This window comes from Hemibagrus wyckioides, linkage group LG11 (genome assembly GCF_019097595.1).
Source record: "Hemibagrus wyckioides isolate EC202008001 linkage group LG11, SWU_Hwy_1.0, whole genome shotgun sequence".
In the NCBI taxonomy this organism is placed as follows: domain Eukaryota; kingdom Metazoa; phylum Chordata; class Actinopteri; order Siluriformes; family Bagridae; genus Hemibagrus; species Hemibagrus wyckioides.
Window position 1 is genome coordinate 18860936 of NC_080720.1, and position 24629 is coordinate 18885564.

Below are 24629 nucleotides of genomic sequence, written 5' to 3' on the forward strand. Positions count from 1 at the left end.
CTACAACAGCAGAAAACCACCTCAGGTACCACTTCTGTCAGCCAAGAACAGGAATCTGAGGCTCAGTTTTTTGCTATTAAAGTTGCCAGTGAGAGTATATCCAGTTCTATCTATAATTTATTAAGAAAATATCGACTTTGCAATGATCAGAATGTCAACCAGACATGCAACCAGATTCCATACCAGTATGTACAAGGCATCCTCAGAGCTCTTTTCATACTCCTTGATGGTTGAGAACACAGACAGGACCAAACAGGAGAACACCAGCAAGAAACTGAAAGAGAAAAGAACAGCCTTGTTTCACTGTATCTGTAGGTTAATGAAAGTGAACCAGAGCTATTATGATCCTCTCAACATTTGCTACCACAGATTATATTGTATGCAAGACACACACCTAATTAAACATAATACAGTTAGCCTCTTGTTCAAAAGTCTTCATAAATGGGCTAAATGAGTTTTTTTGCATAGCAGGAGGCTTGCTGCAGTTAGTAAGATTTCTTGAGAGATTAAACATGATTCAGACGAAAGTGCTGAGCTAGTCAGAGCAAGAGCAGTGCGAAAGACATAAGATCCACTGCAGGAGATCAGACTCTCATAAACGCGCTACAGCTCTCTGCTTCTTCTCCTTTTACCTGTGAGCTCATCTCTGTGAAAAGCACAATACTGTGTATTCATATAAAAGTCATAATCTTTACAATTACACTGATACAGAGATCAAATTTTGCCTGTAAAATATAAACCAATGCAAATTATAACTCACATGTAAACCAATAGGTATAATAGAATTTTCTGCCAAAAAAAAAATAAAAGCCATATATTTTGTGTGTATGAGCAGCCTGTCGTCCTCGAAACATCAGTCAGGAAGAACTGAGTCTAAAAAATGATACCATAAAGCAATGAATCTTCTTCATCTGAGTAAAAACTTTTCTTTTAATATTTAACCTTGGAAAACATGCAAGGGGGAAAATTAAAGGTCCTGAGTGGTGAAATTGAAAAGTGTTTGCTCTATCAAATCCCAACAATGCCACAGCTATCCGTGGTCATGGACCCAAGCGAGTAAAGTTGCCCATGGTCTCTGGGTGGGATGGATATGATATCACAGCAGTACTAGCCGGCTGTGGACATGTGATAACACATGTATGAGGAAGAGTGCGAAAAAGCAGCCGCCTCCAAGTGTGTTATGCAGTGTTATGCAACAATTCCATGGCTTCACCTTTCTCAGAGGAAGCACATGTTAACTTTCACCTTCCTCGGTTGATAGATATTATGACCATGTTGGGGGAAAATGGGAAGGTGAAACAGGTAAAAGAAAGAAACCTGAGATAGTAAAAAACTGTTGGGTTCATACTCTTTTATAAATATGCTTTGAAACAATGGCAAAAGATCTGTACAGTGCTGAAAATGAAATTCATTTTTGAATGACTTATTTGGATATTTGCCAGAGTAACTCTACACTTTCCTTCGAACGTGGTCCTATCATCAATTAAGAATACGATCTTATATATACAGTAAGTATGGATGATGATTAAAAGAAGATTTTTCAAAAATAAAGACAAGTGAAAAAATATACTTTTGTCTGTTTTTATATTTTGTCTATATCACACAATCATTTCTTACCAGGGAAGCTAAGTACTAATAAACACTGTCCTCATGTTACAGTACTAGGCAGCTGATCACACACAATCAGAGCTACTTCTCCTCTTCTGCATATATGAGACATTGTACACAATTGTTAGTATTGTTCTCTGTCACAGGGGAGACACTCCTGCCATCCTAACTACCTTTAACTTTACTGAGCAGAGCTAAATAAACTATGTCTACATGCTTTCATACAAAATATCAAATATCATGTTTCAGTAAGCTCAACGTAGAGGAAAGAAAACATGCAAAGAAAACATATACAGACAGTTAAGACAGAAAAAAGTAATGCAAACGTACAGTACAAACACTCACATGAGCAAACATGGGACACACATAACAAGCACACTTAGATGAAATGCAGTATATTCACATACATGTCTATAATCTGGTGAATGAATAATAGAACAGTCTTTTAGGCCTTTGTTGTACAGCCATTTGGACAGAATCAGGTAAAACAGTTGGGCTAGAGCTCCATCAGTCATTAGTCACTAAATAAGCATGTGGGACATAATAATAAAAACATATTTATTTTTGCATAGGGAAACTCTGTACGCCTGTTTTCAACAATAGTCTCTTGACTAAGATAACATTAGATAACTAGAACCCATGGTACAGCAAATCAACTGCAAACACAACCTCGCCTACCCCACTGAGTCCGAATTGTCTGATTTTTCTCAAATCAAATAATCTACAGTTGCTGAATGTGTCTCTACAACAGCTTTTAGCTTTCAGTCTTGTATTTCTGCTTTGCATGGCTCACATTACTGAACAAAGATGTAGCCTTTTGTGCTTTGGCCCAGCAAACAGATATTCTGTCCAGCAGATTAGATGACACATCAAACCTTCGATCCAAAACAAGAGACAACAGTCAATAGTCCAGGAGGCAGAAACCAGGAAAAAGACAAATATTTCTCTATTGTTGTTTAAGCAGCTATTAAAAGTACAAATCTCTTTATTTTCATTAACACATAGAGTACATAAGAATAAGAATTCCAACCAAAAATTTAGACACAATTGCTTGTAGAAGGAGTTTCTTCATTTTTTCCTATTATTCTTTTAGAATTATAATGAAGAAAATGAAATCGGTTAGTTTCTCTAACTAAATAAAAACAAATTGTTGGTGGAACAGTTTCATTTTAAGTAAAAACTACTTGTTTTGAATAAAATGATAAAGTTCAAATTGGGAGTAACTATGTACTTTTATATTAGAGAGAAAATTCATAGGCCTTTTGGACAATGGGAATAGAAGAATGTCCAAATTCATGAGGGATTATGAGTCTATATGGACCACCAGTTACCTGGGACAAGTTTATCTGTCTTTTCTGTTCAGCAAACATGTATGTCACAAGAATGACAAAAAGAGGAAAGAGGCCTGATATGTAATATTACCGTTTTGAGCTTGATGGGCACTGCTTAGGTTAGGCTTTTTTTCGCAATCTAAAAATGATCTCAGATAGCTCTCACTGAACATTTTCTCCCCATTGCTATGGAAACAGAAACTTGTATTGGCAGAAATATTGAATAAAGAGTTGATATTTTTATGTTCATGTGAGCCTGAAATCTCATTTGCCTTAAGAAGAGCCTTTATTATTTCTGGCAGATAATTTGCTGAAGATCAAATTATATTAATTTTAAGAAAATAATATTTTTTTTATTTGCATACCTGTGATACATTGAATGTTGGAGTAGCTTCTGACTGATCTGGATTGATCTTGAATATTGGATTATTCACAAAAACTCACAGAGACAATGTACACTACAAGGAAATATACAAAACTATAATTGAGGGAAAACCTGAAAGCTTGATTTATATTAAATTCGAAGCATTATTAACTGTCTACCGCTCAGTAGGTCTTCGAGTCTACTTATTTTTCCCTTTCTTTCTTTTTTCTAGTATGGTGAATTTGTTTGTGATTTCTGATATCAACTGATGATGTCAACAAATATCAATAAATGATGTTCCATTCCTTAAGAACCTTAATATTCCTAAACAGTAATTATCTACTTTAAAAGCGCTACACATAGAGGTAACTGTGATTACACCATTAATCACATCCCCTAGACTTACTTGTATCAATTCTTTTTCTTTCCTCATAGATGGAATGTATCTGATAGCTAGTGTAAGCTATTGATTTCCACTGAAAGAGCATCATAAACATCTGCTAAGTTAATTTATTATTTAATTAAAAGCATATTGTATCAGAACCCTTTATGATGATTTATGCCATTTATACTGATAAACACATGACAGCTGAAGACACTCTACCTATTTTCCACTTCTCCTCCTTTGTTCTGCCTGCACCAATGTACTCCATCTTTTCACCCACCCCAAGCTTAAGCTAATGTGACCAGACGGCCTAGAAGAAGCACTCCTTACTCAGCTAAAGCTGAGATAGATAGCAGGGCAGAGGGAGAGAGGGAATAAGAGTTGTCTAAAGAAAAGACTGAGCACAGTGTGATGTGAAACAGAAGAAGGAAGAAAGATATGGGTTGTAGGAGGGGAAGTGCAAGGTTGTATCAAGGAGATAGAGATCAGGTGAAGCACAAAGAGAATAAGATAAATAAGACATGGAAAAAACCTAATTCTAGTAGGTAAAATGAATTAAAGTAATGTTATTAAGATCCAGCAATCCATTTTCTGTACTGTTTATCACAGGATAAAGCAGCAGGGAGATGTGATAGCTTAGTGGTTAAGGCGTTGGTCTATATCTGTAGGTTGTGAGTTTGATTCCCAGGTCCATCAAGCTGCCACTGCTGGGCCCCTAAGTAAGGCCCTTAATGCTCAGTTGTATAAAAAATGAAATTTTAAGTCGCTGGGCGTCTGCCAAATGCCAGAAATGTAATGTCAATGTAAATGCACACATCATCATAGGACACCTGGAGTCTATCTTGGGGCAAAAGGCAAGGGACACCCTGGACAGGGTGCCAAGCCACTGCAGAACACAATCATATACACACACACACACACAAAACAAACAATTTAGAGAATCAGCCAAGAACACTTGTCTTTGAACTGGGGAGGAAACCAGAGTACCTGAAAGAAACCTGAAAGAACTGAAGCACAGGGAGTACATGCATACAGGACAGAGACATGCTTATAAAAGTAGAATAGCCATCACATACTTTTGCACCTCACTGTACAGCATGTAGGCAAAAACTTAGTAACTTCTGTCTGGTTTCTCTTTAGTTATAAATGCACACCCATATATAAGACACATATGAATTAGAAAATATTCTCATGCATCCCTAACATGTCTTTGGACTGGCGGAGGAAACCAGAATACCTGGAGGAAACCCCTGAAGCACAGGGACAACATGCAAACTCTGTGCACATAGGATGGAGACAGGAATTGAACCCCATAAGCCAGTAGGAGCGAAGCAATCGTGCTACCACTAAGTCACCATGCTTCTCTATTATTAGGATAATTAACATAATAACAAAATGTTCATGTCCCTTATATTGTATGCAGTACAAACATTACTCTACATCACACTAGTCACTTAGGAAGTAGTAGCTCAGTGGTTAAGGTGTTGGACTGCTGCTTAGAAGGTTGTACATTTAAGTCCCAGGGCGGTCAAGCTGCCACCACTGGGCCCTTGAGCAAAGCTCTTTTAGATAAAATGTAAGGAAAAGGGCATCAGCCAAATGCCAAAAATGTAAAATGTAAATGACTAGTTTACTCCCAGTGTGCTCATGCCTACACCATTTCATGTGTCATTTTATCCTGATAAATTTTAACCCCATGCATTTACTCTCTTTATATGAAGAAGAGTAACTCCACTAACTTAATGTACTTCCAGAATCAGCACTGACCAGGCATGTGTGATGGGGTTTTGGTTGTTCAATACAAAATGGGGAAACAGATGGTTAAAATGAGTCTCAGACAAAGTGCTTTGAGTTCTACTGTGTCTTGTGTGTAGTGGACACACGAAATGACCAATTATAAACAAGGTCAGCGACAATATAGACAGTGCAGATGTGACTGCGTCTCTTTTCCTTCATCACTATCAGGTGTTTCTATCCAGCAGCTGGGTCACTCTATAAACTAGCTGCTGCTTTATCTGTGATTGAATCTCTTTTTTCTAAATGAACCATTCTCATTCTGACTGAGACCGAAGATCCAGCTCTGGTGGAAAATGTCAAATCCTTTTAAAGGAATACAGGTTAGTACCCCCTTAAATTCTTTGATGGCGTACGAGTGTAGTAAGATTATAGACATACAGTGTATGAATATATACAAAGGTTATTTTAGAAATCCTGGTAATGTCATTTTAGTTACCTAGCTAGTGTTAGAAATAGAATTTATGGCCAGTTAATTAGATCATTAAAACATTAAAGCAAGAAGGGGACAAAACAAATACTAAGAAATATTTCAGAGATTCTACTTTTTACTTGCATTGTCATTAATGTTAATTGGAATGAAAGAATGTTGTATAAAATTAGACAAGAATAGCCATTACACACTTTTGCACCTCACTGTACAGTATGTAGGCAGTATGTTGAGCTCATTAAATCAGTCACTTCTGTCAGGTTTCTCTTAGTTATAAATGCACACCCATTTATAAAACACATATGAATTAGAAAATAGTCTCATTCATCCCTAATAGCCCCCTTTACTTTTGATTACAGCTTGGAATTACTCTGCAGTCCTATAACTAATGCTTTAACATCTGTGCTTTTTACTGTATCCAATAAAAGCTGTCTAAAACATGGAGTGAAGTTTGATGTGACACAGCACTCAGTGCAGTGTAGTTATTCAAGTGTGTACTGTACTTTTGCTCCCAGCCCTAGAGAGTGAGATGATGCGTGCCTTCACAGTGGGAATGCTGGGCTCACTCTTCAGTTTCTCTGGACTCATTTGATATTAATGAGTTTCTGCAGCAGTAATTGATGGGCACTTGCTAATTTGAGTATGCCTTTTGATGTCTGCTACATCCTCTCTCTCTCTCTCTCTCTCTCTCTCTCTCTCTCACACACACACACACACACACTTATATTTCCCTTTTTGTTTGCTGTTGAGTAGTGGACTAAAGCCCCAGGGTTGATTCAGTCTTAGCTCCACCTTATCTGACTAATTACATCTAATTACAAACTAATTATTTTAGACAGACAATGTACGATATATAAATTCAAAGCTCCTAAGGCATTTTCCAACTTGTTAAAAAATAGGCAGTACAGATATACCATGTTGAAGGTCATTGTACTTTGTGACATGAAGTTCAATGATACCTGATGAAAACTGGTACATTTAGGGTACTTCTAGATAAAAGCTGTAATGTGTCACTGAAAGGTCTCGTGTTATCAAGATTTTAGCCAAATTATATAAATATTTCCAAATATGAATGTCAATATGCAAGAATTGAAGAAAAGAAAAGAAAATGTGGTTTTATGTCATAAAACTTAAATGGTACAGCTGAAAAATAGTAAAATAGAGTAAAATATTATTAAGGAAACAAGTCTGATATAAACATTTCCAAACCCCCCGTGGGCTGTGATGTGTAGATATATAGAGTACACCACATTAGAGCATCTGCAGCCTTACATTCTTATATACACACATAGGGGAAAGAATCCTTCTCATAGATTTTCCAGATTTGTATAGGAACATCACAAATATGTCAGAATCCTCCATAAACCTTAGAAATCACTGAAGCTATCCAATTATACTTTCACTGCAGGTGATGTGACAAACCTGCAAAGACAGTGACCCAAAAGCTATTTAAAACATCATCTTTGAGCATCTCACATTTCTAAGCTGTCTCTGAAGTCAATAGGAGGATCGGGAGAACACTCACACTGCTTATACACAGACATTTCCTAAGCAAAATTCACAAATTTCTCTCTGTATTATCCTTATACAAAGTTTGTATTTCTAATGCCAGACAGCCTTACACAAGAACGAGAGGAGAGCTCTAGAGGTCACAAACCTTTCTGTCACCACATTAGAGACTATTACACAGTAGCTACTTAGCAATGCTGTTTGTTTTTTCACATTAGTGAATTAAAAACCATTAAAACATTCAGTTGATTTTGTGGTTGCAATAAGACACACACAGACACACACACACTGCAGTATTCAGTGGCTGTCTGAGCCAGATTCAGCTCTGCAGTCGAGTATATCAACACTCTAATCTAAAATCAGGGAGGGACATAATGGTTTTGTGTACAGTACTACACCCAAAGCTGAACAAACACTACAGAAAACAAGCAAAGCAATCGGGGCAATACAATCAATTATACATCCTTTCTGCCTTTGCTTGAGCAAATAATGTCCAAATAGTATATGTATTGTTGTAGATAATAGTATACTCTCACCTTCCACTTCAATAGGAACACCTGTGCACTTGCACATTCATGCAGTTATCTAATCATTTAATCATGTGGCAGCAGCACAGTGCATAAAACCATGCAGATATATGTCAGGAGCTTCAGTTAATGTTCACATCAAACATTAGAATAGGGAAAAAGTGTGATTTCTGTGACGTTAATCGTGGCATGGTTTTGGTACCAGATGGGCTGGTTCGAGTATTTCAGAAACTGCTCATCTCCTGGGATTTTCATACAGAACAGTCTCTAGACTTTGCTGGCTATGATAGAAGGTTTCAGAACAAACAGTGCTGTGTTCTGGGCTGCATAGCAAGTCAAAGTGTCCGTGCTGACCCCTGTCTACTGCCGAAAATGACTTACAGTGGGCACATAAGCATCAGAGCTGGACCATGGAGTAATGGAAGAAGGTGGTCAGGACTGATGGTCCAAATCACATTTCCTTATATATCATGTGGATGGCTAGGTGTGCGTTTATCGCTTACCTGGGGAAGAGATGGCACCACAATGCACTATGGGAAGAAAACAAGCTGGCGGACAAAGTGTGATGCTTTGGGTAATGTTCTGCTGGGAAACCTTTGGTCCTGACATTCATGCGGATGTGATCAAGCATCTGTGGGATGTGCTGGGCAGACAAGTCTGATCCATGAACTTTAACATTAAGTATATCTTATTTATATATCATATATAAGGGCATATTTTGAGTTTGACACCCTTGATATAGAGAATGTGAAACAGGAAGATGTATTCTCACTGTCAAGGTGACAGTCTCAGAAGAAATTCAAGTTCTCTTTCACCTCTCTTTACCAACAGAGGCAGTGAGAATCAGCTGGATGCCAAGGATTTCCAACAACTGTCACATAGTGATATATGATGCAGCACTTGCAATAAATAACACTTCCATACTGTCAGCTTTTCTTCTTGTGCACCTGGAAGACCACATGTACACAATTAAGAGCTAAGGGTATCCTGTCCTCCAAAACTAGGGGGTAGCCCTCCTCATCCTGTTAAACTGCAGTAAGTGTTGTTTTTTTATTATCTCTCTCTATTTTTATAAAATATATTCTATCACTGACTTTTGCAGAGACATCCATTAGCTTTGATGTTTAATTAGCACTACCATTCATTGCATTGCCCACTACATTAACTCTATGAGCTTAATTTGATGAGATTTTACTCTCTGCTCACTAAACACCCCTTACCTTTAATCTCACCCTACACAAGTGGGCATATATTACATTACATAGGGGTTGAATCACTGAAAATGCTAGACACCGTGTGCACCAGATGTTATCATGCTTGTCAATTAGATTCAGCCAGGCCAGCATGTGCAGTACCAGCTTCTGTCAATTCCAATAGACTTGCTGGAACTGACTTTTCAGTGGGTTTTCAGTCTACAGCTGGGCCCCAAATGCCATCGACAATAACATGCGCTTGGCTCACTTAGATGAACCCTGGCTGGTAATGCCAAAAAAAGGGGTTCACTTGGGAGTATTGCACCATCAGTGGGTCATATTCACCATAGATGTTTTGCGTACAGAGAAACATTGCTGGGGAACATTGTGGAATCACTGTAGCCCAAAAAGTGTGTCCCCTCAGAACACATAAACTAGATGGAACTGAGGGAGGTCCATCTGGCCTTGAAGGACTTCTTGCAATTTATGAGACATGATGAATTACTAATTCTATACCACGATGGTCAGCAATATCAAGCATCAGAATGGCACAAGGTTGAGAAGCCTTCTCCACTTTCCATAGAATCTTTTCATCCATTTGCACTATTCAGTGCAGTGCATCTGCTGTGGCTGTACAGCAATGCAGTAGAATAATAGCTGACATGCCACATTCTGTATGTCTGTGATAGTGGTGTCTCGACGCTGGTAAACCAGATCTAGAGTTGACAAGATTTGTCAAAGCACAGATGGACATCTTTGCCAATGCCAAGTACACACATAGTTCTCTTTGGTAGAGATGGATAGCCCACTCAAGCAAGATGTGCTAGCTCACACCGTGCTTTGAAACCCTTCCCTTTTTAGATTGATCAGCATTCAGCAATGATCCAGCCCCATGCCAGACCCTGGTTTTCACTACAGAACATCATGGCAGCTCACCTCAAGCTGTTGGCACTAATGTCCATAAATCAGGGACCACTAGACATCAGCATGTGTACATCTTTATGAAAGATGTATGTGACAGCCATCACAGTGCACTACAACATCCTTGAAATTGTTATCTTTTATAACTTTGTGGACTGACTCCCGTTCAAGGTCATCTCATCCTATTTGTGGGTCAGTTGACTGAGATTGTAGCTCATCATTAAAGTGAGCCTGCAGAGCATTCTTTCTTAACATTATTGGTCCCAAAGCCTGACATCAATCAAATATGAAAAAAAAAAGTTTTTCTTTAGATCAGTTAGATTCTCCTTTGATATCTGAGGGGAGATTCTCCAATAACTTTAGAGTTACAACCTTTTCACTCCCATTACCGTACTTAGAAGTTGCTATATTTCCAATGACCAGGAAAACTAAATGGAGACGAGTCCTATAACAGTATGAGAGAAAATCACTCCTTGGTTGGTACTAATGCAGCCAATCTACATTCTAATCAGGAAAAATAAAAATTGAGCAGTCTGAGCTAAAGAGTTTCATGATCAGATTCCAGTCCAGCACTAAATTTCTGTCACTACTGCCTGTTCTTTATTATATGGTTGGCTGTTATCCACTATCCCTGGTGGCTACGAGAGGTGAAATAACCAGCTGTATAACAGCAGGATTTATTTAATTACAGTGTCATGCATCACTTTGTGATGTTTCAGCATGCTTGCACACACAAAAGAAGCTATAAATACGATTCTCACAACTGCCCACTATCTGGGGTTTCTAGAACCACAGCATTACACCAGGTGACCATGCCATCAACCATGATTTGAGTAAGAGAATACAAAAAAATATGCCAGCATAAAATGGAAAGTAAACAAAACAATTATAAATTACTGGGAGTGGGGTTCTCAATTAAAGGGAGTGGCAGAATAATACACCCTAGCAAAAAACATAGGCTTAAATGAATTGGAGAGTGCATTGATCAAATCTTCTAAGGAAATCTTGAGGAGTTAGACATTTACTATGGAAATCCAATTCTCAGAGCTGTTGGGTCACCTATGAATCCTTCCAGAGACAGGGGACAGCCATTTATCTCTTTGTTCATCCATCACTCATCTATCTACCCATTCATCCAGCCGGCTGTACATCCACCCTAGATTTATTGCGACAGCATTGGCAGGATACATTTGACTGACACACTGACTAACAACATGGATTGATGATGAGTGGTGAGCTCAGTGCAGTTTAGTGCTGCCCTTCCCTAGCTTAATGTTACACAAAGAGCTAATGTTAGATGCCTCAGTTCACACTTGGCCCAATGCTTGCATGCATTATATAGATGATGTCAGCATCTCAGTGTCCACTACTGTTGTTGTGCTTATAATCTGCCAATCAGAGCAACTTACAGACAGACAACAAAAAACTCCAGAGGAAAAAACAGAGAGAATGTAGTCTGCTTGATAATAATATATATAAAGCACTAGCTCTAGGGAAAGGCTGTAACTATATTATCTTTATTATGATACTACTTATGAACCGATCAATAATGCCAGGGTCCATGAAGGTCATTCAAACTCAAAATAGCATCGAACTTAGAAAAAGAGACATTACTGGGTCTGCAATAATGACAACCTGGAAATTAACCCCAGCATAGATGTGAGATAATGGGCAAAACATTAAACTTCATTTAAAAATCTGAATGATTCCAATGCATGTACAAATTCTGAATCAATACTCAATGCTGGCAGGTAGAGAGAGAGAGCTCATGAGCATGTGGCACAATAAGGAAGAATAAATCTGTATCCCAAGTGGCCTGAGAGACCAAAGGTACAAAGAGTCAGGGCTCAAAGGAATACCAGTCACCAGGTAACAGCAGCCAAGTTGCTAGGAACAAGAAGCAGAATTTCACATACAGTAATAGCAGCACACTAGATGTGATTCCACTGACAGATTCTAGGTTCGTATCTGTAAGCAAACAGTGATTTTTCAAGATTAAGAAAAATTGATACAAGGTCCGGATATGAGCAAGGACATAAACCAACATATTTCTGACATCTCGTGTAACCGAAGTAGATTTGTATTATTGATTGAAAGCATTCCATAGGAGAGGCCATCAGTCATTTCTTATAACGTTGACCTGAATTTCATTATTTACAACTTACACCTGATTAGACAAACCTTCCAAAGCATCAGAATTTAATGGCTTGCCATTAAATCTGAAGGATAAATATGGTCTTTAAGCAAAAATACCAAGTAAGAAGAAGTTATTAAATTACTATTGCACACATTTAATCAAAAACTTTTTTCTGTGTTAATAAAGAATCCACTGTCCATTATCTCTTGAAAAAGATGAGAAAGTTCTTGTTTGTTTTTATAAAATTAGTGTTGTTTCAAATTCTGACCTGAAGTGTACATCGACTGACACAGGTATGAGTTCAGCTGAGATAAATCATTCAAGATTCAGACAGCAAATCCAATAAAAGTACTTTTATGAAAACTCTTTATCATGATAATGGCCCATGGACCTCTCAGTATGACTCAGTGCTTTCCTAAATGTGTCTGTGTTCGAGTTTTAGCTCGGCCCAGGCTTGGCAGTGTGTGGTGCTGCAAGACAGATGGCAATGTGCTGATCTCAAGAGGCTAGTTATCATGACTGGTATTTATAAAATAAATGGATGTTGGTGCCTGATTTTCATTTTATCTTTGCACATGCATGCACACACACTAAAACACACACACACACACACCTGCGTTGTCTGGAGGGGCATCAGTATCAAGCCCAATAAGGACAATCAGATGCAGTCGGCAGCTGTATAGCTGCAGGATGGCAAGGGCACATGGTCATGTGTAAAAACAAGTGGCAAGTGTGAAAGATCCTTTGGAGCAAGAGTAATGACAGTAAAGTAGTAAATATGGTACACTAAAGTACTAAATAAAGAAGACAAGTAGTAGTGTCATTCAGGGACAAAACCCTTTGAGGCGGATCTTTTAGACAAACATCGGGAGTTAAAGAGCTGTAACATATCCTTCTGCTTTAAATTCATCAGTATTATGTATTCATGAATCTCTTCCGCTTTTAATCATATACAGTGCAACCGTGACTGAGCTGCTGATGAATCTAGTAAATCTTATCAACACCTAAGTGATTTGGAACAACATAATAATTTAGAGGCAGGTCCATTGAGAATGCAAAGACGTGCGTTTGACTCTCTGTGTGTGACAAGCACCTTGAAGAGCTGACTGCACCGCTGCTTGTCATAATGAGTTACGTAGTGTAGTGTACAGAGGAGTAATAAAATGACAACAATCGCTAAATTCAACATTTAATAAAAAGGGAAGCTCAGATACAGCAGTGTTATTACAATGAATCCTCACTGCCTTTGAGAAAGCATATATCTAGCATCTTGCAGGTTTTTCATTTATTATAAATGCCAGTAGGTGGGATTTAAATTGTGAATGTGCGTTCATGGATTAACATCCCATTCAGGGCATATTCCCACCTCTCATCCAGTGTTGCTGGGATAGGATCCGGATCCACCGTGATCCTGAACAGGAAAAAGCAGTTACTGAAGACGACTGAATGAATAAATAATTTAGTAACCATCAGCACATTCGCTGTACAGCTCATGAAGAAGTCTGTTCACTTCTTTTCTTTTTGTTTCTCACCTCACTTTTTCTCCAAATTCACCCTTGTTATCATAAACAGGTTAGGGGAAATTGGTCAGATATCGTGCACAATTAATCTGCACCATGTTGGAATTCCTCATTGTCATGCACTAGCCATGTAGCCAAACAACAGAATGAGGTTTAAGGGACAGACTTACAGAGATACAAATGTATCAGTATTCAAAATAAAAAATTCAGTCACATTTGGTTTTATTATTTATAATATGTCCAGTGAATATACCCACTTCAGATTTATTTAAGACACATAATGTCTTTGGACTCTGTACTTAGAAATATAAACAAGTAGATGTGTTACAAATCTGAATTACAAGTATTCAGATTCTATATACAAATATGCATATTTATGCAAAGGATGCATAAAAATGTTCTTGTGCAAATAGCACCTGGTGTCATTTGTAAGATATAAAAGAGGTTGCCATAGGTCTGGAAGATTTCATATATAATGTAGTAATCTCATAATGATGAAGGAGCTACAGAGCCGTAACAAAGAATTATTAACCGCATCCTGTCAGTACAATTGGTTCTATATTAAAGAGGTGGAAAATTCATGGAACCAAAACTAATCATCCCCGGACAGCTTCTCCATGCAAGAACTTACAATACAAAATACACTTTATTAGGATACTAGTACTGGATATTGATGTAATTCGTCATGGCATGGATTCCACAAGATATTGGAAACATTCCTTTGAAATTCCGGTCCATGTTGACATGATTGCATTATGCAATTCCTTGCAGATTTTCAGGTGCAATTTCAAATCTCCTGTTGTACCACATACAAACGGTGTTCTACTGGAGTCAGATCCACTGACTGGGAAGGTAAATGAAAAACACTGAAATCATTGTCAAGTTCATGAACCCACTTTGAGATCAAGACTTTTGCTTTGTGAAATGGTGCATTAACATGCTGGAAGGATCCATTAGGAGATAAATAAATTAAATTGTGTTCAGGAAGGGATGTACATAATCAGCACCAATATTACAATAGCCTACAACAATCAAGACCCGGTGTAAATCACAGAGATCACATTTTCTCCACAATCTGTTGGTTGTTTGGAACATTATCCGAACCTGCTGACTAGATCTGCATGAATTTATGTTGTGCACTGCTGCCACATGATTGGCTGATTAGATAATTGCATGAATGAGTAGGTGTACAGAGATGTTCTTAGTGCTCAGTGATTCTAATCATAAGGAAGCTAAGATCAATAGGATAAATGAAACAGGTAAGGGAGAAGCCAATAGTTATTCTAATATTGTTGCAGAATGACCTGAAATCAGCAGGACACAGACAATAATAAAGCACCACAATCATCTCCATTTGTACACCTCAAACAAAATTCCTCATCTTCCTTCAAAAGGAGCACAGAGATACATTCAGATTTCAGGACTATTTTAGATCAATATACTCTTATCAAACAAAATACCAAGTAAAAGTCTTTGGCAGTAATTTAGTGTGTTATGTTTGGAGAAAGAATAGATGTGCATATGATCCCAAGAGTGAAGAATGAAGAGGGTCATTTCATGATGCTCTGATATACTGAGACATATTAGAGGTTAATTTAATAAGCCAACTGACTGAATATTATTTGAGAAAGTGGGAAGATTCAACAAGGCAACAATCTCAAACATATAGCCAATATAACTCAACCAGTTCTTGCATGGCCTAGTCAACCTCCTGATTTTAATCCCACTGAGAATTTATGGTGGAATTTTAAATTGCAAGTCCGTTAGAGGGACTCTCTTAGCCTTGGGGAATTGAAGACGATTTGTCAAGAGGAATGGTCCAAAATTGGACCACAATTACTTCTTACTGTAGACATCTCAAAGCTGTAATTAACCAACAGCTTTGCAACAAAGTATTTACGTTGGTAATTTGTGGTGTTTGAATATCTGTTTCAAATCATTCTATTGCGTTGGTTTTGATCATGAATACATACATTTTATTGTGTGTAAATTTGTAGTATATACTGTATATGCACTGGATGTACAATAAGTAACAAAAAAACAATGTCTGAGAAATTATTTCTATTCAATGATAGCTGAGACTATAAAATGTCACAGAAAACGCAGTTGTTTTATTCACTTCATTCTTAAACTTTCTTCTTTCTTATAAACTACAGTGTGATGGCTGAGGAAGCCCTTGTAAGTCATGAAGATTTGGCTACTTCCAAAATCACATACTGCCACATTTACAAATAAAGGCAACGTAACATACCACCTGTATGCAAGAAATGCTTTTCTGTCCCTCATGAAATTTGATTTCACTACAAAGTCTTCTAACATTTGTAGAAAACAGAGGTCTAAAAATATGCTGAAGACAGCACATACTGCTCATCAAAGAAACACAAGAGGGGGGAAATAAATACACTAGGCTGGTTTTAGAGCCATACACACAGGGGTGTGGTGGTACTAAATAAAAACACTGTAGGTCTACACTACTAAAAAAATTACTATGGATTTTACAGTAATACAGTGCCAATCTGGGTTGCTATTAATGTACTCTAAAATTGATTTACAGTATTTTGCAGTAATTTATATGTTTTTTATTTTATAACATATTTGCAGTAATTCTGTAATATCTTACATAATATAAAATAATGTGTAAACCTTCTGATCTTTTACTCCAAGCCCGAACCACCACAACTAGTTCTACTAGCAGGTATCCCTACAATGCAATCTTTTATTGAGTAAATTTAATGGAAAAAGCAGTTAAATCAGTGTAAGTGAGTCAAGCTGGTTGTGGTGGTTCAGTGGTCAAGCTTTCGAGTTACAGATCAGAAGATCATTTCCAAACTGCTCTTGTTGGATCCTGGAACAAAACCCTTAAGCTCAGTTATATCTGGCATCAGCCAAATAAGCAAATGTACTGGATTATGTATATAGTTTATACTACAGTATGTAAAATATTTCAACACCTATACAATTATTTGCTATTTATTTACAGTGCTTTAGGTTGCTTGTAATTTCCTGCCATTTTTTCTTATGTAGTTTGGAGATGTAACTAAAAACAGGCTCATGCTCTACACATATTGTGACACCTATTTTGATATACACTCTTAGAAAATTAGGCTCTTCATGGGATTTGTTAAATAATTGAGGATTCTTACATGTAATCTATGCTGATATAGGAAAATACAGGAAAGTCTTTCGTAGAGTTTTATGCAAAACCTTTAAAGGTTCCCACAGAGTAATCATGAAGTGTTGGCAATTTTCTAAGAATGTACTGTGTAGTATGTTCAGACCCTCTGTCTTTGAGTAGCTGCTCGTGGAGCTGTCCGGGGCTGGCTGGTGCTGAAATGCGTGAGATGAGAAAGGCTGGGAAAGGCTTGAGCATCTCCTCAATCCGGGGAAGAAAAATACACAGATTGAGAGGGGCTGCCGCACAGTGAGCGTGACATGCTATTGCTTTACTTCAAAACAAAACAGCTTATTAGACTACAGGGCACGTCCGCACCTGGAGCTGCCACTGTGCATGTAGTAAACATGGGCCTAAATTATAAAGAAACGTTACATTTCCATTAAACACGATACATAACACGCATGTAGCTATGAATGGGTGAAATGTATTGCAGACACATCCTTTTCACCCTGTTCATACGCAGTGTACACTATAAGTCTAACGCCTCTTTGTCTTCTACGATGATTACTACAACCGCCGATGTCGAATTGTGTTAGATCAGATAGAGGCGTGAAAGATATATAATCTGCAGTAAACAAAGCATTCACCTGACAAAACATGTAAAATACAGCTTGAAATAAGCAAGTCACGTGCTTCGAGGGGAATCTTAATCATTCAAAACAAAAATAGCACCATACAACCACCAGCCATCACCGTCTAGCTAACTTATCTGGATAAATATATACAGTATTGTTTTATTACGTGGCATCAAATGCATGAAGCGGGAATCAAGGAGAAGTGGATTAGAACGAACAGAGGAAACGAGTAAGATGCGTGAACGCAGATGGAAACGAATCACGCAAGCATCCTTGACTTATACACTCGTCATCTCGATACATTCCACTCATTCGAGAGGTAAAGAGGTAAATAATCACATGTTAGAGGACGTCTGATAGAATGTTGTAACAAAAATTATGGTGTAAATAAAATACCTGACTGCTTATTTGACATAACCACTGAGACACATGACCTGCTGGATTGGCTAACAGAGAACAAAAACACATCTGGGTTTTCAAGCTCTGCAGCATCACTGATGTGAGTTACTCACACATAAGCGTGATAGATGAATGCCCAGCCTCGTGGTCTCTCCAGAACATTGTAGAGGAAATTCTGCAGGCGCCGGTAGAAGGCGTTGCGCTTGGGCGGCTTTTTGCCCGCGATGCCAGAGCGTTGCTTGCTCAGGATGCTGCCGCGCTTGGTCGCGTCACTGGCCGCGATGAGCAGCGCACCATCACGACTCGAATCCGCCGCGGCCGCCTCGAGCCCCACAAAGCCCACCTTGAGCTTCTTCTCGGTCTGCGGGCCCGGGTAAACCCCGCCGTTGCGGGATTTCTGTACCATGTTTGCAACGGCGCTGGCATGGAGAGGAGAGAGAGGAGGCGCGGACGCGCGTGCCGGGGCTCCTCCGCCCTCTGCCAGGTGCGAGCAGCTTGGGGAGAAAGGCGCGTGTGCGCGCGCTGGTAAGAACTGGAAGATGTGCGCGCGCGCGCGCAAGGAGGAGCTCGGTGTGCGCGAAAAGGAGAAACCAATAGCGATGCTGGATGAGAGTCCGCAGTCTCTCTCTCTCTCTCTCTCTCTCTCTCTCTCTCTCTCGGCACCGACCACCTGACAACAGGAGTGGATAAGAGAGAACGGGTGCTCAATAATTCAGAGGGGATGGAGGGAGAATCGGTGTAACACATACTACTATTGAAAAAACAATCAAACAAACAATGAATCGGTAAACACTTTAAAGGTATACAATCTGTACAGTGGCTCACAAAGACAAAAACAGTCTGTAGTGAAACAACGGTACTATGGGAGTGGTCTGGACATTAAAAAGAGAGAGAAAGAGAGATTCAGATCATTCACCCTGAGTCTAATATCTGCTCTAGTTCTTGCTAATGTAATCATGAGCAAACCCCTGATACATACACCCTACCTGCCCAGGCCTGCCACTGAGGGTCACGCGGTTAGAGAGAGAGAGAGAGAGAGAGAGAGAGACCGTATGATCACATTATAGACACATGCTCTCTAACACTTCGATAATAGAATTTCACTTCAATATGCATTTGTAATTTCATCATACCTACAATCACTATGACTGCTGTTTATTTCATGTATCGTCAGGTTCACACTGTAATGAAGATGAGTGTGCAGCACTAGAGATCATTTGGATGTGAATCAGACACACACTACTAAGCACACAGTGTTCTAAGCAACATCAGATAGGCCTATACCCCGGCATCCCAATGCCCTCCATTTCTCTCACACTAACAGCTCATAATTCCCTAGTCATACTATATGCTAAACAATTCATATCTTGGATGCCAGTTACTTTAAGTAAGTAATCTTTTGTATGTTGACTGTAAAGTCACAGCACTTCATTTTTATTACAAATATAAAACAACTATATGCACATTCAGGCTATCCCCACAAAGTTAGCCTTAAACTCACCATTGGTTTGTAATTGCTAAGAACTTTTTACATTCAGGTGTCCATCACTGAGCAGATCAGTTTGATGCAAGGGTCCTAAACAATAGTGGAGTTCAAGATAATTCAAACTCATCTTAACCCAGTTCTCTACTATGCACAGTTATAGAAGGTAAACAATTTAGCACACTGTCTGGTGTTACCTAGATAAGGATGGACCCAGTTTGAGTCTGGTTCTTCTTAAGGTTTCATTCCTCAAGTCGTCTCAGGAAGTTTTTCCTTGTCATCACAATTGGCTTGCTTATTAGGAATACATTTCTCTTTTTATCATCATTTTATATTATTAATTAATTAATTAATTAATTAATTTATTTATTTATTTATTCTTATTTTGTATTTGTTTTTACTGAAGACAGTCACAATTCAATTTTTTCCATAATAGCATTTTGACAACACAAATACTGTGCAGATTTTTATTAGTCCTATGCAATAAATTCATACCATTAATATGTATATCATATATCAGCATCAATTTTAAGTGTGATGGTTATGTGACTGTTCATCTGATGGTCTGCTGATATATAGAGGGCAGGAGATTGATCACACTACGCTCTATCGATTGATGTCTCAATTTCCACCAGAAAACCAGCATACTCAGGATTATTACATATTAATACCTACAATATTTATAGTACACACTAAATCCTTTCAGGGTACTGTACAGCCCTGTTGTATAAAATCAGTTGACTGTAGAATCAGGCACTGCACAGCTGCATACTGGACATTAATCTGAGGTTGCAGTAGATCAGAACCTTGGGGTGACACCAAAGATGACTTGAATTGTGATAGTGATAAATAATGCATGTCTAGATGGTATTTTTCTACAGAGAGGCATGGAAGCAGAAGAACGGGATGGAGGGTAGCCTTTCATCTGTTCGTCCAGGCGTTTCCATGACAACAGCCCAGTGAACAATAAGCCAGTTTTTATAAGCCAGTTTTTATGCATACCTCTACTCAGGATCCCCAGTTCAGAGATTTTATTTTTCCCTCTATAAAAACACAGAAAATTAAAATACTATAAAATAAAAAAATATAAAAACGCATAATATTAAAATGAAATACAAAGCAGTATAATATATTAAGTTAATGTTAGATATCACATTATTTAATGTAAAAAAAAAAGAATTTAATATAACATGCACATAATGTCATACAATTTATAATTCCATTTACTCTAACATTTCACCAGAACATAAAAAGAAAGAAAAGAGCTCTATGTAATGAAACTGATGTTTTATGTTATAGATGGACTAAAAGATATATCATACAAATAACATTACATTTTATACATAGTGTAAGTATAATGAACCAAACTGGTATATACTGGTTTCTAGTTGATAAAACTCCTAATTTGGAAGAGCTCAACTGAATTTGATAAACGAAACCATTAGCATTTCATCTCTGGAGAATGAAATGACTCTTAAAAAGCCTGATGGAGCTTCACCTAGTGATATATTTTGGATAACAAATCCTCTGTTTAAGCTATGATAATGATCAAATTCATTTCCTTTAACCAACATGCTTTCCCCTGTAACAGTCTAAAATGATTTAATGGACTGCAGACACTACAGGAGGCTCTTTGTGTGAATAAGCATAAAAGCCACTGTGGCTTTCTCAGAAGCAGGAGAGTGCGCTGGGACACTATTATATCATACATAGCATGCAGTGGATTATTATCTATCAAAGAGGAATCTGTGTTTTCTACATATGCATCATTACTTTTCCTGTTGCTGGTTTGTTATGGCAAATAGGCGTATTGGTGGGTAATACTATACTGGAAGCAGAGGTGGATTTTTAGAATTGGGTGACATTACGAAACGAGGGCTTATTAAGCTGAGCTAGGTCTATGCTCTGTGTGTCTGCTTACAAAATGATGTGAACGTGTCAGACACCGAGACATGACTGCTCCACATTCAGTACCAAATCAGGTTAGGGGCTTGTTACCATGACAACTTGGTTCATTTTGTTCCTCCGCGCAAAAGCCAGGTAGAGTCCTTCACACTCTCATCAGCTTCCCCAAACAGATTAGAGAAGTAAAAAAAACAGCAGGCACTTAAATATATACAGTCTGTCCACTTTAATAGGAACCTTCTTATTCATTCAATTATCTTATGAGACATTCATGTTCTCCACCAATGGACAGAATAAAACAGGAGCTGTGGCTCTGTGGGTGAGAACACCTTGTTGATGAGAGCAGTTGATGAGCTCACAGGAAACTTTTTGATACTTATATACATGTGCAGTGTCTGTGGAATGACAGTGATCTGACTCAGTCAGTACTGCTGCACTGTGGAATCCCATGACTGATGATATGAATGAGAAAGATCAAATGAGAATAAGATACATTTGGGTGTTTTATTAATAAGCCTACACAATTTACCATAGCCAGTCCATCTATCTGCATGCTTTGGGTAGGAGGAGGAACTTGGAGAACCCAGAAGAAACCCATGTGAATACAGGGAGAACATGGTTACAATCATATTGCTATGAAATAAAATAATAGAAAATATAATAATAGTTAGGACCTGTCCAGGGTGTACCCCTGCCTTTCGCCCAATGTGCGCTGGGATAGGCTCCAGCAGACCCCTGTGACCCTAATTAGGAATAAAGCAGGTATAGACAATGGATGGATAATAATAATAGATATGGGCTTACTGGGCCTGGCTTAGTGTACATCTATTTTTAAGTAATGTTTGTGTTCCTGCTCTATATAGATGCATCATTTACATGTCCTCTTCTTGTTTACTTTCAGTAAACTTTGAGGACAGCTGAACTGTAAAGCAGGTTATGCAGGGTATATAGGGAAACCTATTAGTAACTCAGATGGCAGGAAAGGGCTTCTGTTCTTCTGAGCATCGTGAGCTTTAAAGAATATATTATTATGGCATCTAATAGACAGAAGACCATTTAAAAAACATGCAAGGATGAATCTGCTGAATCTCTCAGACTCACTCACACACACACACACACACACACTACAAGGTGACCTCAGAGAATGACTTCGCAGATTACTTTTCTTTTTATTGACTGCATGTTTATTTAATGAATTTGCCCGTGGTTTGCATGTTTGCTTAGTGGAGGTCAAACAGCTTCAGTCCAAGTTGATAGACCACCCTGGGGAATTCTAGATTCACAATAAGAAGAAATGACTCATTTTTACCCAAGACTCTGTCACAGATTTCTTGGATGCTGACGCACAATATGACATCATTAGACATTATTAAAAATCCCCCAGCTTACGTATTTATCTCTTTACCAGAGGCCTAAAAATGGAATTTGTGTTTTGTCATGTACATGTTCAGCATTCAGCATGATTTCTTTGTCATGTCACACTCCACAGTGGTGGTTAAATGGCTCATATGAAAGTAGACACTCAGGCTTTAAGAGCTTTCACACTGATCAGGCATAGCATTATGACCACCTGCCTAATATTGTGCTGGTCCCCCTTTTGCTGCCAAAACAGCCCTGACCTGTCAAGGCATGAACTCCACTATGTCTCTGAAGGTATGCTGTGGTATCTGGCACCAAGATGTTATCAGCAGATCCATTAAGTCCTGTAAGGCCTCCATGGATCAGGCTTGTTTGTCCACCACATCCCACAGATGCTCGATTGGATTGAGATCTGGGGAATTTGGAGGCCAAGTCAACACCTCAAACTCGTTGTTGTTCTTATCAAACCATTCCTGAACCATTTTTGCTTTGTGGCATGGCGCATTATCCTGCTGAAAGAGGCCACAGCCATCAGGGAATACCGTTTCTCTGAAAGGGTATACATGATCTACAACAGTGCTTAAGTAGGTGTTACATGTCACATCCACATTGATGGCAGGACCCAAGGTTTCCCAGCAGAACATTGCCCAAAGCATGACACTGCCTCCGCTGGCTTGCCTTCTTCCCATAGTGCATCCTGGTTCCTGGTTCCCCTGGTAAGTGACACACACGCACCCAGTCAACCACATAAATTTAAAAGAAAATGTGATTCATCAGACCATGCCACCTTCTTCCATTGCTCTGTGTTTCAGTTCTGATGCTCATGCGCCCTTTGTTGGTGCTTTCGGCTGTGCATATGGGTCAGCATGGGCACCCTGACAGGTCTGCAGCTATGCAGCCCCATACGCAACAAACTCTGATGCACTGTGTATTCTGATAGCTTTCTATCAGAACCATCAATAACTTCTTCAGAAATGTGAGCAACAGTAGCTCGTCTGTTCGGATCACACGGGCCAGCCTTCACTCACCACGTGCATAAAGGAGCCCTGGCCTTACATATATACATCATACAGATCATACAAATGTTTATATCTTTAACATAAATGTTTAGATCAAACCTGTTTCCGCGCTCTGATATGCCTCAAGTGCTTGTTCACAAACTTCTAAAATTGAAAGGCATATTCTTAACCTTTCTGAACCACTAAAATTCTGTGTAAGGTTATCCAGACAGAGGTAAAACATCTCACACAACACTGTCCTGACTAATATTAGATCAGACTTAAAATAATGAGTTTGTTTATACTTATTGAAAATGTGTGAAATAGAATGCCAGTGGTAAACTGGTAAAAAGGGTTAAATATTGTACTCTAACAGACTGGTAGTATAGTAATACAGAGCAGGCTTTACTATTTAGTTTTTTTTTTGTTTGTTTTTTTTTTAAATTGAGAAAGATTTGAGCAGATGGTTGGAAAGTGGTTTCTATTGTTATTAATATTATAGTTCAAGCAGCAGATGAACTGTCCGCAGAATTCAATAGGAGATGGGAAAGAGCAGCATAAGGCACTGGAGAGGCCTCCAGCAGGGTAAGACTTTGGCATGGCAGACTTCCAAAGCCTAACACGGGCACATAGAGCCTGTCACAGTGCCAAGAATCTGCGTCTCTCTGCAGTCTCACACACCACACACACCACACACACACACTTCACAGCATGCTACTGACACAGGCCTTTTTCCTCTGTGTCCTGCCCTCAGAATCTCAGTCCTGTTTCAATTCATCGACAAAATCTGTACTCTTGTTAAAATTTCATTTAATTTGCTGTTAGAAACCTGAATTCATTTCCACAAACACTGCAAAACCTAGAAAATAATGTATTTAGAAAATGTCTTAGAAGGTGCATGAGACCTGTGGGATAATGAAATCCAATAAATCACAGTTATCTTCTCTAACCTTTCTCCTGACAGGATGAAAACCTAAGGTCAGCTTTTAGAGGTTGGGAGCAGAGATCCAGGGAAG

At 38.5% G+C, this 24629-nt stretch overlaps 1 protein-coding gene across 7 annotated transcripts in view; it reads right to left on the reverse strand.

Annotated features, from left to right (window-relative positions):
* The window catches only part of LOC131362270 (potassium voltage-gated channel subfamily KQT member 2), a 43627-nt gene extending 25232 nt beyond the window's left edge, over nt 1–18395 (reverse strand). For 4 of the 7 annotated variants that reach the window (XM_058404185.1, XM_058404184.1, XM_058404183.1 and 1 more), the window contains exons 1-2: nt 17982–18395; nt 184–274 (exon numbers count right to left, since the gene is read on the reverse strand). In XM_058404185.1, coding sequence (XP_058260168.1) covers nt 184–274; nt 17982–18274 — 384 coding nt within the window. In that variant the 5' untranslated portion in view covers nt 18275–18395. The remainder of the gene's footprint in view (nt 1–183; nt 275–17981) is intronic. The other 3 variants (XM_058404188.1, XM_058404186.1, XM_058404187.1) reach the window with 2 other exon arrangements.
* Between the last annotated feature and the right edge of the window lie 6234 nt (nt 18396–24629).